At 36.9% G+C, this 17,693-nt stretch overlaps 1 protein-coding gene across 1 annotated transcript in view; it reads right to left on the bottom strand.

Annotated features, from left to right (window-relative positions):
* ETNK1 (ethanolamine kinase 1) overlaps positions 1–12,147 on the bottom strand; it is a 15,865-nt gene extending 3,718 nt beyond the window's left edge. The window contains exons 1-5 of the mRNA XM_009332831.1: positions 11,891–12,147; positions 10,913–11,053; positions 9,219–9,361; positions 2,624–2,707; positions 742–902 (exon numbers count right to left, since the gene is read on the bottom strand). Coding sequence (XP_009331106.1) covers positions 742–902; positions 2,624–2,707; positions 9,219–9,361; positions 10,913–11,053; positions 11,891–11,943 — 582 coding nt within the window. The 5' untranslated portion in view covers positions 11,944–12,147. The remainder of the gene's footprint in view (positions 1–741; positions 903–2,623; positions 2,708–9,218; positions 9,362–10,912; positions 11,054–11,890) is intronic.
* Positions 12,148–17,693: the final 5,546 nt, after the last annotated feature.

The following is a 17,693-nucleotide window of genomic DNA, read 5'->3' as shown; positions in this document are numbered from 1 at the left end:
TGAAGCTTTTACATCCAAAGTCTGGGAAAGACAGACTGATGGACAGGAGACAGCTTATAATGCACAAGATGCAGGAGGAGCAGGGAGCAGACTCACAGACAGCCCTCACGCTCTACAGAAAGGCAGAACTTCCAGGGAACCGAAGGAGACTACATGTGCACTCTGCTAGAATTTAAACCATTAAGGTGACCAAAACCAAATCTGAAAGCAACTCTCTGCTTGCCAAGACACTGCAGGCAAGGAAAAGAGTTAAGGTAGTACTGAAAGACTCTGGAGTGACCTAATTACGGGGGGGGGGGGGGAATTAACCAAAGTATCCTAGTTTGATAAAATTTTATCATCTTACTTTAAAAAGGCTTTTAAAATCAGAAGATTTATAGGTCCTTATGAAGTACTACCTTGTTCTTCTGTCTTCTTACCATTACAAGAAAAAAAGTTCAACACAGACTCACCATAAGCTCTAGCCAATTCAGGAACTTGCCAGACCAATAAACAGCCAATAGAAATACTCACTAAAAGCTCATCTCATCTTCTGAATGCTCACTGCCTCTCTTTCACTAGGAATATTCTACAGAATTTTTAACACACAACATAACAGAAGGTTTCCATAGAACAGACTAAGGAAATTTTTCTTTACATACCACAGCACTCAGAGTAAGAAACTGGCAGTTACATTTGTCCATAGAGTAGCAGGCTTCTCTATAGCATTTAATATATTCTAATCAACAGTATATTATTTACCAGTGCAAACTGATTGACTTGGACATATAGAACTTCGACTTCTTTTTCACTGACTTCTGTGCCAAATCCTTTATATTCTTTGTAGGCCTCGAGGTAAGATCTCAGCCATTGTTCCTGTAATTTTCTGTTAGGATAAAGGCTGTAGTCTACCTCATTTACTCCTAGAAAGAGAAAAAAATACCTATTAGAACCTTACGGTGTCTAAAAAGACCATCAGAATCACATTACTGGACTACTTCCCCCCTCCTCACCCCCAACACACATGCACAGATTGATGTGGACAAACATCAGTGTTTTTACTTTGACCTGATTTTACCAGTTACATTAGCAAGAATTTCTCACACATGAATCAGAGCGTTCAACATAGTAGAAAGATTTATGCTGTGTATGTTTTCAGCCACATACATATTCTACTTGTATTTTGAAATTCAACAAGTTTGGCTTTGAAAGAAGCCTCAAGAAAAAGCATTTGCGCTATGAAACAAAAGCCCTCCTACGCACATCAAATATTACACATTTCATAAGAAAAGGGACTTGTGTACAACAGTATCCAAAGCTGAATCCAGATATATATACATTGTCACCAACTAAGCTCATATTTCTGAGATGAAAAATTTTATTAGAAGTGTACCTCTCTCTTCCCCAGGGTATTGGTAGAATTAGAAGTTTTATCATCTCCACAACCACTCTTTTGTCTTTTTTTTTTCCCCTATACTGGAGATGCTTAGTCACAGGCCACATGGAGTCTGCCAGGAGTCCCAAACCTGGATCACACTTCACTCCCACTAGCTATCATTCCCAGAAGATTTGGGAATCCTCCTTAAGTCTTATTTTTATGAACAGTGAAATCCCCTAGCACCTAAACTCTTTCCTGTGTCAGATCCACTCAAATTTAGCTTTTAAAAAAAAAAAATCAGATTTTTACTGGATGGCTAGAGAATAGAGATGAAGCACAACTGTTCTCCATAGACAAAAAAAATTATTTGTGTTTAGTCTTCTTACTGTACTTAGCTCCTTAAAGATGTAGTCAGACTCTCGTAAGTCCCAGATGAAAAAAATCAAAAGCTCACAAAATTTGTTTTGTAAAGAATTTAACTTGCTTTCCAAATACTTAAATTACCAAGTATACACTCTGAAATATTTTTTTTTACGTTATCTAGACTTAACGTTCAGTTTGTGAGACAACAACTGTAGATTAAGGCTCTTAATTTCACCACACTGCACTTTCCATCTATACTAATCATTATGTAGGTTTTTCCTGTTGCCCCATCTTCTGAAATAACACAGCATACACCCAAGGTTATTTCTCTCTTACGGAGTAAACAGAATGAGCATTCACTGAGAAAAATTGAACTAGTAAACGAATGAGTCTACCAGCACCTTATTCCTAAAATCCCACCTTTTTCCTACACCAGAGTCTTAGCCTTTACTTCTTATTTTAGGACATGACTCAAGGGCAAGTACTTAGCACACGCATGCAAAGCCACCAAAAACCACATAAGCCTGCCTTTTGGAACTGTGGAACCACACAGCGTATTCTCAGTGTATACCTATGCTGTAAAAGATACATCTGCAGTATTTCACTACAGCGTGCTGAGTCTCCACTGCGTCATTTCACAGAAGGATACTGTTAAAGCTGCGAGTTCTGTATTTATTTAACTCTGCAAAAGCTTAGGACATGATGTTCCCATTTCTGGGTTAGCAGAACTGCAAAGGGCGGGCATAACTGGCCTGCAAGATGAGACATTAACGCATTTTGATACCATCAGATGAACAGCTATATACATGTATCTAGATATACAAACAGAGAAAAAGAGAATGTGCAAGAATGAGGGTTTTTTATAAAACCAGTTTACCTTTACCTCAGAAACCCAGTTTTTACCTGCAAATTCATTGAAGTGATTTCCAATGTCATAAGCCAGGTAGTTGTATCCAGAGTACTCATAGTCTATGAACTGCACATCACCTATGTGAGACACAACAGCAGCAACATCAGAGTCCATATCAAATCAAGTCACGGCCCTAATCCTTTGGTGTCCTTTGAAGTTTTGGGGGAAAAACAAAACAAAACCACACACCCGTCTTACTTGTGCCTTGTTGTGTGCACTCAGACATTTCAGGGTAAGGCTGTGATTTTTACGATATCAGATTTCCTTGAATATTCATTCAAGAAAGCTCTTAAATAATTACTTAGAGCTTACAGTTCTCTATTTTTAAACTCTGAATAGCAGAATTTCAATTTTAACTTCTACCACATGAGGGCATCCCTTACCTTCAAAATAAGAAATACAGTAGAGGATCCTTTATTTAAACTTTATGTACAAATAGCAGATCAATTTTTCCCCAACTTAAAAAAGAACAGTCCTCTTTATTCTCACATAAATGTGCCACCACAGTGGACTAACACATTGCAACATGTTGGTATTCCCTTTAACATGTTGATATTTCCTGCTTCCTCCAACCACACTTACAAAGCAAGACTATTCTTAATTGTTGCTTTTTTTAGCTGGCTTAAACTAGTCTCAAGAAACCATCAGACAATCCTCAAGTCCTCCAAACTATGAAACCATGTAGTGTTATGTAAACAAGGACTGATAAAGCAGCAAACACAGCCCCCAATGTTTCTAAATGGCATTTCACTACAGTGAAGCTGGGGAAAATGCTTCATTCAAGGTAATACAGCATTGAACCTGCTCAAGAATGTCCACACCACATCAAACAATCAAAGTAAAACTAGAGCTCTTGTATTTTAAGGGAAACCAGCGAAATTGCTAAAGATATCAGAAAAGGAAGCAATGCATTAACTTAAGAGCTGTTTGCACTAGAACACTGAAGTGTAAAACCTTACATTTCCCACTGCAATGCTGAAATGGGTGATTTTCACAGTTGCACCCTTCTCCCTCTCTACACCCATTCTTTTGATGACTAGCTGCATATTTACTCACTCAAAAACATATTCCTTCTATTACAATGAACAATCTTCTTAGCATGACTTAAAACATCTTGCAGATACTAATGCTAACTATCAGAACTCCAGGTCAAAAAGAAGTAAATCAAGAATACTGTTAAGTATGTTATGTATTTCCTAGACTAAGGATTTTAAGTGTCTAATATACTGCCTCCTTAAGATTTATGGATATTGCACATATCAAATACAATAGCTTTGCCAGATAAATGTCCTGACCAAGTTATCACAGAACAACTTTGTTAGAAGGGTTCCTTTTATCTATGCAGTTCATCTTTACCACATTTGAAATACTAACACATTAACATTTTCCAGATGGATAAATCTTCTTGTCTAAGCATTTATAATGGAAGTTAAATCCCACAATACAAACAAAAATCACTGAATCACAATCCTCCAAGTCAGAGTTCACCCTTACTTCCACAGAAAGAGAGGACTGCTTACCAAGGTTATGAGGTTAAACCTTTTAGGCTCTGACAAACCAACATGAAAATGGCCTGCAGAGTGGCAAGCTCCTCCCAGGAAAATCTTGTTGGCAACGGAAAATTGAGGTTCTCTAGAACTCTGAAGGGACAAGAAATTTTACAGCAGCTGCAGCCAAGATCTTGTAATATTGTCACAGATTAGCTTCTGCCACTGCTTGACTGGCAGATTCATAGACTTGTATATGCCTGCATTTCCCACTGGTTCTTTAGTACTACTTTTAAGAAGAAGCATCTATAAGTTACAAGCCAGTCAAAATGCACAGCCCAACCCTGGTTAATATTTTGCTACACAACTGACCTCCTGAACCCCCCTACACACACCCCCAAACATTTGATATTGCTGACATTCAGACAGTCTTCCTTCCTTCCCCATGTAAAATACAAAAATGGCAGGTGAAAGTCTACTTGCAAAATATCAATATAAGAAATACTTTAAATTTCTTTCATGTGCAAATTTCACCTTGAATATACTTATGTGCTATTATGCATTTTTAAGTACAGCTAACATTTAAAACTTACTTCCAGATAGAAATAATATTATGTACAATAAGAAATTCAATCTAACAAGATACAAATGAGGCTGTTACCAGGCACTTTCCTATGGGGAAAGGCATGTGAACAAGTGGTGCGATACACCTCCAGCCAGTGCACAAGTAGCACGCTGCATGCCACCACAAGGCAGCAATAATGGCATATCTAATCTGTAGCAGATGATGAAAATTTGGCAAACTCACATTCGATAAAACAAAAGTTCACAGTGAAAAAGTCCTGCATTTTTACTGATCTCTTTCAGACTTATGCTACTGTGGAACTCAACCTTAAGTTTAATTTTTGCATGAAAGGCTTAAAATAAAGATGCACAGTTCTTTCTGTGAAACTGAAAGAAAGCAAAAACCATGAGTTTGCCACTTCATAAATGCATACAGGAAAGCCACTTCTAAAAGATATGGCTTACACTAGTAGTTAAGCAGCTAGCTTTTGTTTTGAGGCTTTTAATAAGTACAAAGAATTTGTACATCCCACTGATTTCACAGGGAGCAGGCACACCAACAAGAGACACTAATCTAAGTGCATTTGTATTTTATTGAAGTGAGACATGATTTAAAACTAAGCTCTATCATCTCTCTGGAGAAGCTACTGTTATCAACAGGAATAGAGACATCAAGAGTACTGAACATTTCAAGTTGAAACACACTCCTTTCATCAAGGGGTCTACTAGTATAGACAACATGCAATGTAATCCATGAAAACTACATAAAGACACAAAATGGAATACATATTATGTTCTGTACACCAGAAATTCAATTTTTAAATAGACCAAGTAGTAGTCAAGAGGACATCTGTTAGATCTCCTCAGAGAACTGAAAGGTAGGAAGGTGATGACACCTCTCTTTCTAGCTGCTCTTCACTTTTAATGGTTTAATAAGGTAAGCACTTTCGACGTGCAAGTCCTAGCTGTAGTTACCACAGCAGAATGATGTATCCTGAGTTCCGTCCCATCCTGCTCATCAGGTGAGCCACTGAGGCCCTAGAAGACAGCTTCAGTAAAGACAATGATCTATGCTACGAACATACGTGAAAATTCACAAACGGGTCATATACCCAAAGAATAATTTTAGCTATAAATACCCAATATATCTTTGGAAAAAAAAAAAAAAAGGTTTTTAGATCAAAACCAGAAGCCTTAAACATACCTCAGTCTTCAGAAGCACTGAGCACCCACAGACTCCTACCAAAGATCATAGAAAACATTGGGTAGGCAGAGGGAATAAACAGAACAAAACTAGCCATCTACCTACACACTTAACTTCCTGGCAGGTGATTTTAATACATTCAAAAAGAGCACATACAGATATAGACAAAAGAATACTGATACTTGGTCTTACTGAATAGCAAGTATTTGAATACTCTTAAAAAATCAAGTATTTTTGGAAACTCCCAGGTCACATTGGAAAAAAAACCACCGAACTTTAAGAGCATCAGAACACAAGGTCTATAAATAAGCAGTACCAAGCACCAAGCATTATTTTGACTATCTTCATGCCCAAATTGTAATTAAGAGCAACGTGAGGCTCTGAGTTATATCCTTCAAAGAGTAGTTCACACTGATAATTATAAGTTATGTAAAGTAACACTTGCAAGTTTTCATATCCTGAGTGACTGCAAACGGACATTAACAAAACAGCAAGAGGCAGAGTTCTGTCAGCCACAGCATGAACAAATTCAAATGAAACGAGTGATTCTCCATTAAATGAAGCTAGCACTCAACGTTCTATTCCAGTCTCGTAAATAAAATTTAAGGACATGAGACTGATTCTTCTTAAAAGCAGTATGTGGCACAACTATGATTTTTCTTTCAAATCTGAAAATTTAACAAGAATTTAATGCAGAGGACAAGTCTAAAGCAAAGCACTGGGACAAGCCACAATCATTCTAAGTGTACTGGACAGGAGTCCTAGTATCTGTTGATAGCCTGTAGCTTAAAAAACACATACACGCACCCACCCCATGCCTAGTAAGTGTGCAAATTAAGCATTCACAAGCAAAGTGATAAATACAGTGTTGCTAAAACCAATAAATGAGTTATTTTGTTTGTGCCAGCTTCTGAAAAGCCAGGTAAACACTACCAGCTTTGCTCAAACTTTACTGGGGAGAGAAAAAAAAATAGTAGTTAATCTAGAAGACTGATTCTCTCTCTTCAGTTACAACTTAGGGTCACCGAGGTCTTTTTGATACACAGGAGTCTTTCTAGATGAAAGAGTGAATTTAGTAAGAGTACAGCATCACCAAAGCTGTTAACTGCCTTCATACAGTTTGATGTCACTCCTAATGAAGTACACATCTTTAAAGATTCTATTTTGTGCTCTTGCAAAGTTATTTGTATACCAATAAAAGCTTTTACTCTGCTAAACAGAATTCCAGCAATACATGTTTATTTACAGTTAAAAAGCTGAGCTTCCGCTTCTAAAATCATGTTCCTCATCTTAAGACTGTACTAACAGACATTGATTTTTTTGCTCTGTAAAAAGTACACTGTAAGAAACAGCTTTCAAACAGACAAATATTCTACAGATGGCTTTGAGGTTTGGTTACTATGAAAATGGTACCTCTTGTACCCAGATTGCAGAAGTTTTGCAACACAGTACATGTGCAACATTCAAATATAAGTTTAGTAAATATCTATTTCATATTTCCAAGTATTCCCCCCCCCAAGATGTTAACAGCTAGCTTGAAGCCAGAGTGCTTTATGTACCTCCCTCCTCCCCACCACGTCCCCAAACACTAAGCACTCATACACTTATTATAGGATTGCTCATAAGCAATGCACTGCTGGCATAGTTTTTAACTCCATTGTGTTTACAAAAAGAAAAGCACCTAACATTTGTTTTAAAAGTAGGAACTTCAAGCCTATTGACTGTGATAGCAAGCCTGTTAAAGGAGTTCCAATTTTTTTTGCAGCATGGTTCTACTATGAAAAGTGACTATAAAAATTATTTTTACCTCAATGGGTATGTTATGGAATGCTAAAACTGAAGGTAGTTTCAGCACTGAAAAAACTACACAACAATAGATTTATTTTTGGTACTACAGTATCACAACTGCAATGTGTGTAAGACCACAAGCTGATTTTTTTCACGTACCTTCCATGCTTTTTTCCCCCCTCCTCTTTTTAAGCAGAACTATAACCCCTACCATTGAAACTAAGTAAAACGACTGAAGTTTCGTACTGAATTCTTAGAATTTAAAAATGCTGTTAATAACACTGTACAGGAACGTAGACATACATATATACTATATGTACACCTATAGAACTAGAAGTACTAGCAATTCTCTTCAAAATGGTATTACTTGGAGGGAAACTTGTATACAAACCACCAAAAGACTATTTTCTCAGTTCACATGCATTCAGTGCATATCTGATGCAGAAATTGGTTATACATACACAGCCAGTTTTCATACTAGAACCAACTCCAGCATGCTTTTGTTAGTTTTTATTTAGAAATAAAGGCACACAGGATTAAAAGGTCAAAGACTAATAACGACTGAGGGAGAATACTTCAGTTCCATCCACAGTCATTTACTTCACACACTTTTGGCCTATATGCCAACAGTCTTATCAAACTGTCAAACAAATATGAAGATACTAGATGGAACATGTCATCCTCACTTCAAAAGAAAATCCTGATCTAACCTGATGTACTTGTTGCACTCAATTGAGCTCAGATATTTGAAATGGAAGAAAAGTTGTGCATTTTTACTGCACCATGGCCATTTTAATGTTGCAAGTTTCCCTTTTTTGTTTTAATATCCTGTTTAATTAATTCATTTAGTAACCGAACCTCAAACCACTAAAATCCAGAAATAAACTGTGGGTTTATACAGAAGCGTTACAGATTTTAGTTAAGGCATTCTTTAATAACATGAATTATGAGTTAAATTTATTATAATAAAAATAAAAATGTAATTCATCTTTGTTAAGAGGTGTACTGCCTACAACTGTTTAAATTAAGTATGTATTTACGAAAGAAATCTTCAAGATGCCTATGTACCTCACACAGGAAATAGTCACAGAATGTAGTATTAAGTATCACTAAGATACTTCATTATGAAGGTGTCTTCCCATGATTACAAACCAGAACAATACACATTATATGAGATAATGTCTTCAAGTTATTTTCTCTGCTTGTATGATTTTTTTTTTTCCCCTCCGAAAAGCTTTATATGACTAGAATTAACAACTACATACTTTGAAGCCTAGTCATACAGGAAAGCTAGGGATTAACAAATTCATTAAAGCAAAGCAAGAAACACCAACATTCTTCCTCTGTAAAGTAACATATAGATGAGAATTAGCTAATTAAGCAACTTAATATTTGCACAGATATCACTACCACTACTACATTGGGTCGTAAAAGCTTAAATTGAGTTCACTCACTAAAGTCAGTAAAATGACACTACCAATGTAGCAAATGCAATTACAGCATAAACAAACTAAGCCACTACTTACTGTTCAGTTCAATACCTACCTCGTTTCTTGTTGTAAATAATATTCTTACACAACAGGTCATTGTGACAGAGTACCACTGGTGATCCTAAATTTGACAGTCTTTCCTTCATCCAGGCCATCTCTTCCTGAAGAACTTGAGGACTTGGAATGTCACTTAAAAACCTTTTTAGGTGTAAGAAGTTTAAGTGTTAATATTTAGTACTGTGTGTTCCATGCCAATAACTTAGTTATTTTCCTCTACGTTCTTATTTCAAATAATTCAATAGATCTTCGCCCAAACTAGAGCAACCTTTCCCCCGGCACCATGGCAGTCAAATTATGAAAATTATTTCTCTGTCCTGCCCCCAAAAAATCTCTGAAGATTGTCTGTGCTGTAAAAATGACAGCAGTGCAGAAATCAGGAGTAGACTTAAACACAATCCTGCACATTTTTTAGAGTAAAGATTAAAACTGTTATAGCATGAATTTCATTCACTTTTTGCTCACATTACATTACTTCCTTCAAGTAGAATACACAGTAAGTACTATATGTATGTATACAGAGAAAATTAGGATTCATTTTTAGTTCTAGTCACAGTAAATATGCTTAAGTAGGCATTTCTCTTTTAGACTTTCAATTAACTACTCAAATTTTCAGTTTTCTTAAGAATGTTATGTTGTAGAAAAAAATTCAAACAACTTTGCTAGATCATTCTTTAATTACAATGCAGCAAGAAGGGCAGTCGGCATCAGTGACTTCAAAGAAGTTTATGAAGAACGTTTAAGCTGGAATCTGCTTACTGAGTGAAATGAAGTTTGATGATATTGTACAAACACTTCCAAATTACAGTTTTAGCTTAAAAGTTCGATTTCCAATCCCCGAGAAACATTGTCGTCAACTCAAGCTTTAGATTACAGCGCAAATTTTATTTAGGTTAACGTAAACGTAAAACATTGCTCCTAATTTTGCCATTCCTCTCATTCTGATCTTCCAGTGACTGATGCTAGAACCATTCTGAAATATTTTCTTATTTTGTTAAGCTCCTAAGAAAAAACAGTTAGATTTACAATTCAAGAGCTATACTGGGATGCTAAAAACAAAATGTAATTAAACCCTTAAACCCAGGTGAAACTCCATGATAGCACAAGTCTAGAATGACTGTGAGGATACCTTTTCCTCCTCTGGAAAACACTTCAGGAGCTCATCCCATCACCCAAAACAGCCTTTCACAAACTTTACTTTTATGCCACCCAATTTTGGACAAATTTATAAACTGAACACATACAGGACAGCTAAGAGGTGCACGTCAGAATGAACAAGCAGCAGTACTCCAGCAACCCCAGGAAATATGTTTTCAGTATTCACCCCAGAACGTAGGCCTCAGTTTGGGAGACTGACGGATCTTTCAAAAGCTGTTGAGACAACTACCTGAAGTAGTACTTCACTTGACCTTGGTTCTTTAAAAAGAGTAAAGAAAACTGCCATCATTTATTAAGTGTCAAATCAAACCAAGAACTGTATGTATATATACACAATATAGCAAATGAATTGAAAGTCTCTCCTTATCATATTTGACATTTATATAGCTACTTCAGTATACAAAAGTATGACAAAACTCAAAATTTTACAGAGTTCAATGTTACGTGGTAACCCAAACCTGTATTTTTAAACATTCTTCTACCCCTCAACCAGAAAGAATGGGAAATCTGGAAAGCACATAATGAAATACTTACCTTTTATTTACCTCCTCATCCATAAATTCTGTGGGTATGAGAGAGAAGTATTTCCTCATCTTCAGCCACAGATTAGATTTAGGGATCCATCCATTGTGTGCATGAATAGTATGGATTTTAGCAAGTTGTCTGGCAATGAGTCTAAAAAAAACCAAAGTTTAATTTAATGTTGTATTTGCAACAGATCTGACAGTCTTTATCATATTTTTCCTAGCAACAAGAGAAGACAACTACAATATATTTAACAGAAAAACTAAAAAAATGCAGCAAAGGAATCTAAAGAGGGTTTAAACAAGAGCAGCACAGCTATAGGGCAGCATCTTTGAAGAATCAAAAGGTCATTAGCAGCACTACGTAAGGGAGGGGAGGTGGGAGGTATTGGAGTTCAGTTACAGCATGCATACCTCACCTGTATTTACGGTCTACTCTTCAACTTGCTTATCTTTAGAAGAGTCGACTCAAATTAGCTGCCATTGTTAGGCAAATACATTTCAGTGCATAAATGAAAAGCTAAAATCTTAAGACATCAGCACTTTCTGTTCACCGCTAGTAGTTTAAAAAATTATGTCTCAATGTAAGACTATCTATCTTGAATCTATTCACAGAAGGAATGTATTGGAAACAGAGCTAGGCATACTTGCTTTAATCAAGCCCAGCCCCCTAAACTCCACCATGTTAAATGATCTCCCTAATGGTAATGTGCAAGTGTTAAATACTCACAATAAGCAGACCTCTAATGAGTATATAGTCTTCTGGGGAGGCAGCAAGGATCATTTGTTCAGCACTGAAACACCATGATAACTAAGACAGACGACACTGAGTTGTAAAGAGTGTGAACATCAACTTAGCACAGGCTTATAGAAATATTTTTTTTCTGCCTGTTCAAAAGCTAAGCTTGACATCCTTTGGGCCTGACAGAACACCATAAATGCATCATAGAACTTGAATAATGAAATAATAAAAAAATAAAAAGCTTACCTGAAAATATCTGGATTGCATACATGCTCTGGATCCAGTGCTTCCCCCTGCATGAACTCATAGCACAGGCCATTATTGAAAGTACAGTACAGTTGAGGTGCACAGCCATGAGCCTGCAACACGCGGAAACTCTTCACTTCCTCATCTCGATCCACTAAGAGCTCGGTCTTGTTTCCATAGATCCTAACTAGAACCACATCGTCTGTTATGTCACCCACGTAGCAGCCAATGAGTTTATTGGTGATTCCATCGGTGAACAGCTGAGAAGTAAAAATAATGCATAAGCAACTCAGATCTGTATCTGCATTTTCAATGTGCAGGGAAAGAATGCAGGGTTATTCTTTAGTTCACAAAACAAACGTTTACTACATTGAGCATTAACAAAAGAAATCTTTAAGATCCAGGAAAATCGTGCAGAAAATTGCAAGGATTTTTCCCAGTAACACATGAAGAGAGAAGAGGAAAATGTGAAAACATACTACAGTGAACTACAGAAATACTACATGCAAAAGGCAATAACTGAAAGCTCAATATTGTAAAATGAGTTTCCACATAACCACTCTGAAACTGGTGGATTAAAATGGCTGAAATCAAAGCCCCAACCAGGCAGCAATCCTAAACCAGTACGAAAAGAGTCATGAATACAGGCAGCATGAAAACAAAACCAGTTTTGATGCACTTCAGAATTTCAGTATTTCCTATCAGTGCACAACTAGTAAAAGATACTCCTGGAGTTCTAAACTACTCCTTTTAAAAAGCAAAATTCAGGTCAGAAACAGTTCAAGTTCAGTGGTTATCATCTTCCCACTAGCCTTGAGGTTTTACTGATTGAGAACAATTCCTAAATTCACTTTGGCACCTCTACAAATTTGAGATGGTACTTAAAATTCAAGACCCCAGTCTTCAGCCTCAAGTACCATTCCAAATTTAAAAGCTTCTGACAAGATCCCCTATCCTCCCATTTTACTTCATAACTGGTACATGCCATTTAAGAGATTAAAAAAGCATTTCAAGTCCTTACCATTAAGATGTATATAAACACAATTTTTAAAGCCCTGCAATTCACTAGACTTTGACCAGTCTAGTCACTGATGCTTGAACATGCTGAAGATGAAGTAAGTAACTTTCTACAAAAATAAGTAAGAGCATTATATTTACATCTAATGAAAACCTACTCACTGCCTTTCAAATGATGATGGAGGTATGGATACTACAAGTTCCTAGCTATGGAAGGGGGGAGGGGGGGGTGACACAACCAAAAAAACCCTACTCCTTAACTGCTGCTCCTCCTTTCACATTTGATGATGAGGCCTAAATAGTCATTATACAGGTTGAACTCTTGCAGATGCTACCTGACAAGCAGACTAGATCCTGAGTTACTGGGCTGCATGTACCCAGTTGCATGTAGTCAAGCATTTCAAATCCTGCTCAATGCCTGCAAGAGTAACACAGCAGTTCTTGATCTCCTCCTACAATCTAGGACAGTTTTACAGCTCATAAAACAGATGTTTGGTGCTTTCAAACTCTTTGCACTCTGTCAACCCAGACTGAATGCTTAAGAACTTGCTAGGTGAGCACTACCCGTATTAACTCTAGCTGTTAGGTAAGTGACTGAAGGGCAAGACAGGTGACAAGCAGCATCACAAGCAAGAATACCAATATTTTCTTAAGTACTGAACAGCCTCCTGCAGTCTTAAGCACAAGTAGTAAGCAACTTAAAGTCAAGGTTCTCACAGCAACTGTAATTTATGTTCAAGTATAAATTTTTTAGTGGTTACAGTCATGCCTCTTCTCCCACTCTGTTGCCCCCAAACCCCTAATTAAAACTCAATTAAAAAAGACCTCTCACACAAAGCACAAGACCTCCTTCAAGTTGGTTAACATACACAGTTAGACATACACAATTTTCTCTTGGGTGGACATCTTGCAAGTTTAATTTGACACCTTTCTTTAGGAAGTGCTTTTATCATTAATTCTCATTTAGTTAACTCTTCCAGCATATGCACAAGAGACAAATGGAGATATGGTCTGATCACCTTTATTAGAACTTTTTCAAACTATGTAGATCCTTGAAGCTGCAAGCAGCTTTTATTTAAAGGACATTTGAAGACTCTGGATAGAATTTTTTAATTCATAATTGTAATGTAAGTCAGAAAATCAGATGAAAATTGAAACCTATTTATCAGAATTAGAATACTAAATGTTGTTACAACAGTTTGAATTCCTTATTCACACATCCTCCCACATTTCTCCTCCCTCAAACACTAAGTCAGGCCCAGAACAAAAATACTGACACATGGAGAGGTCTGTGCATTTCAGCCCTTATATTAAACATTAATGTTTAAAGAAAAAGTACTTTTATTAAAATACATGTCAACAACTGGCAACTTCTCCACAGGCATTATCATTCCTTAGAACTTTGGACAGTTTTGGCGTTTTGTTTTTTTTGGTGAAAGCCAAACAATTCAGAAACTTTGACTTCCCCCACCCTCCTCCAAGAGGAAGCCTTTATTTTGAAAAGTAAAGTAGCATCATTCAAACACAAGTCACAGCTTATTTCCAAGTCTCATGGATTTGGAGAAATCAAGCATCAGGAGCATTTTTTTTTAATTCCCAAAGGAAAAAAAAAATTGAAGTTTGGTCAAGTCTCCCCACTTAGGAAAACACTTTCACAGTGGAAGATGCTGTATTTTAGCTATATTATGCCTTGCTTTCCTCAGCACCCCTATGCTATGAGGTGAACAAACTCAAAAAGAAATAGCTCAAGGCTCCTGAAGAGAGATGCAGAATAGCAGAGGATGTGAAGGTACTCCGTTTTCTTAAACAGTCGTGAACACTTAATCTTGCAGAAGTAGGTTCACCAAATCACATACCTTTCATCTACACGGGGCAACCATAAATTCAAATAAACCCGCTTACAAAGCCTCCTTGACTGACTCAAAATTAAGACTTTACAATTTATGAACACATTACTAGCTATTATTTTAATAACCCAGAATAGGAGATAAGTAACAAGGAATCTTGTCTTCAATAGTCTTCACAGCAACTAAATCTTACAATGTTAATCAGTGCAACTAAGAAAACTGTACCATTTAGCACCACAGATACTGGTTTTCACATTAAAATGCATACAACTGTACTCTTAATACTACCCTATTCTTCTGCTTGACACTTATGCAGATGTTTTCAGTTTTCTCTGTGTACATAAGCATATTGTTGCAACAATGTACACACTATATCAAGAGAAGGATGATGTGCTTGAGTAGTGTTACCTAATTTGAACAGGCAGCACTTAAATGTGTTTCAAGTATGGCTTGTAAATCACAAATTACACCTTTATATTATAATGTATTCATTCATAACCTTCCCCCTCATAAGTGTATTGTCACAGATCAGAAGGGACCTCCTGTGATCATCTAGTTCAACCTCCCTGCTCAAGCAGGGCCAACTAGAGCCAGTTGCCCAGGACTGTGTCCAGTAAAATCTCCAGGAATTCTGGAGACTCTACAACCTCTCTGGGCAACCTGTTCCAGCATCTGACCACCCTCACAGTAAAACAGTGTTTCCTTGTGTTCAGATGTATTTTCACATGTTTTATTTTGTGCCCATTGCCTCGCCTGTCACTGGGCTCTGAGAAGAGTCTGTCTCCTTCTTCTTTCCCCCCCACAGGTGTTTATACATATTGACAAGATCCCTGCAAGCCCTCTTTTTTCCAGGCCAAACAGTCCCAGCCCTCCCAGCCTCTCCTCATAGAAAAGATTCTCCAATCCCTCAGTCATGTTCACGGCCCTTTGCTGGACTTGCTCCAGTGAGCCTGTACCTTTCTCATACTGGGGAGCCAAGAACAGGACACAGCACTCCAGTATGGCAAATCAAAGTATAAGTACTGATTCTCATACATTTTAGCATAAAAATGGAATTAACACATTAAAAAGTTTAAACAGCACTTTGCATAAGTGATTTGTGTTGAGCTGTCGATCCAAGTTAAGTATCTTGCCTGCCATATGTAAATGAAAACTTCTGAAATGTAACATTAGAAAAAGCTCTTATCCTGTCATTGCAGGACTGAAAGAAAAGTGAAAGCTCTGTTGAACTAAGAAGGATCAAAACCAGTAAAATTCACTATCCCCTCTGAAGAAAGAGAAGTCCCTTATCTTTACTGAATGGCAAAGGCAGCAAACAAAAGAGGCAATAGTTCCCTACATACAATGGGAACTTGTGCTACCGTTTTCTACTTCTTATAAAACAAGCCTCTAATCAAGCTTGCCTTTCTCTCCATACAAAATTGCACTATAAAAAAAGACAAGGCTCTAAAGTCATCAGAAACAGTCACACTACCAAAAAAACAGATGTTAAGTAGTACTGATGCAAAGAAACAGTAAGAATTATTTGCTTATGCTGTTAAACAAACTTCTGGCCACCATACAGCTTTTGTCATACTGCACAGGTCTATTACCCCCTTAAAACAAGTCTCATTAGTGTTAGTAAAAAGAAAACTACAACAAGGAAATTGGACTCCCTCAACTGATAATTTAGGAACTCTACTTCTTATTAGCATCTATTTGTAACATGCTGCTGTAAGTAATTATTTACACCCAGGAGCATTTTAGTTATTGCTTCTTAAAAAGGCAAAAGGGTTTGCCTACTTTTCTAATAACATTATCCAGACTAGACAATTTCCCTATTCCATCATGAGAAAATATCTAATGTTTTCTACCAGTAAAAGAATATACTACTCACTTTGTTCTTTTCTTCAGAATGCCTTTACTGTAGCATTTAAAGAATCAGCTTAGAATGCCTTGCCTGAAACGTAACCTGAGATGCAGCAAGGCAAAACAGAAGTTCTATAACAAAAGCATCAGTTGAGCAGCATAAACAGAGAATGGACCCTGATGACATGGACAAGATAATCAGTAAACTCTCAGCCACGTGGAAGATGATGGAAGAATCTACAGAATGTTATGAATAGCAGGTAGAAAATTCTGGAAATAAATCAAGAAATACAGAGAGCCAATAGATGTCAAGAACACGATGCAACACAACATCCAACAGCAAGATTCTGGTACTCTTGTAATTTAATTATTTAAATATTACAATTAAATTAAAGTTATTGTGATATGTACTTACCACACTGTAGTAAGTACTTTCAGGTGAGGTGACACAAAGCTAAAACAAAATTCTGAAAACACTTCTGGAAATAGTATTTATACTGGCCCACAATCCAGTCAGAGATCTAGCCTGAAGTCAAGGCTTTCTAGCTCTTGGGAACAAATATAAACTGTTTACTGAAATGCAGAGTGAGGGTGAGAAAGCTACAAATAAGCTTGAGTTACTCAAATGCAGTCTCACAAAGCAGCACATGGTAGAAACAAGCCGGGCCAAGTAAGTCCAGGAAGAGCAGAGAAAACTCAACCACGACATGAAGTATCTTTGAGACAGCATTGACCCTAAAAGCACTCTTATCAGCAACGATCATATTGTTAGATTCCTGAAAAGGGCATGTGATGGATATGTTCCCGTCTCATAAATAGGTGGTTCAAGAAAAGCTTATATCTGATCCTATTGTTCCAGGTGTTCAAAAGAATGAGAACAAAATTACAGTCACATGTAATAAGCATGAACAGGCAGAAGTGAAGCGTCACAGGGGCAAAGTAGAAAGCACTTATCATTCACAGAAGAGATGTAAAACCAAGCAGATTTTTTCCTTCTAGACTGTTATTACATCCATAGGAGGAGGAAAAAAAGAAAGCTTTGTACTGCTATAGAAACAGAACAGTGATGTGAAGTTCCAGCATAAACAAGT

The sequence above is a fragment of the Pygoscelis adeliae genome, unplaced genomic scaffold, assembly GCF_000699105.1.
Source record: "Pygoscelis adeliae isolate BGI_AS28 unplaced genomic scaffold, ASM69910v1 Scaffold38, whole genome shotgun sequence".
NCBI classification, from domain to species: domain Eukaryota; kingdom Metazoa; phylum Chordata; class Aves; order Sphenisciformes; family Spheniscidae; genus Pygoscelis; species Pygoscelis adeliae.
This window is presented reverse-complemented; position numbering and strand designations above follow the sequence as displayed.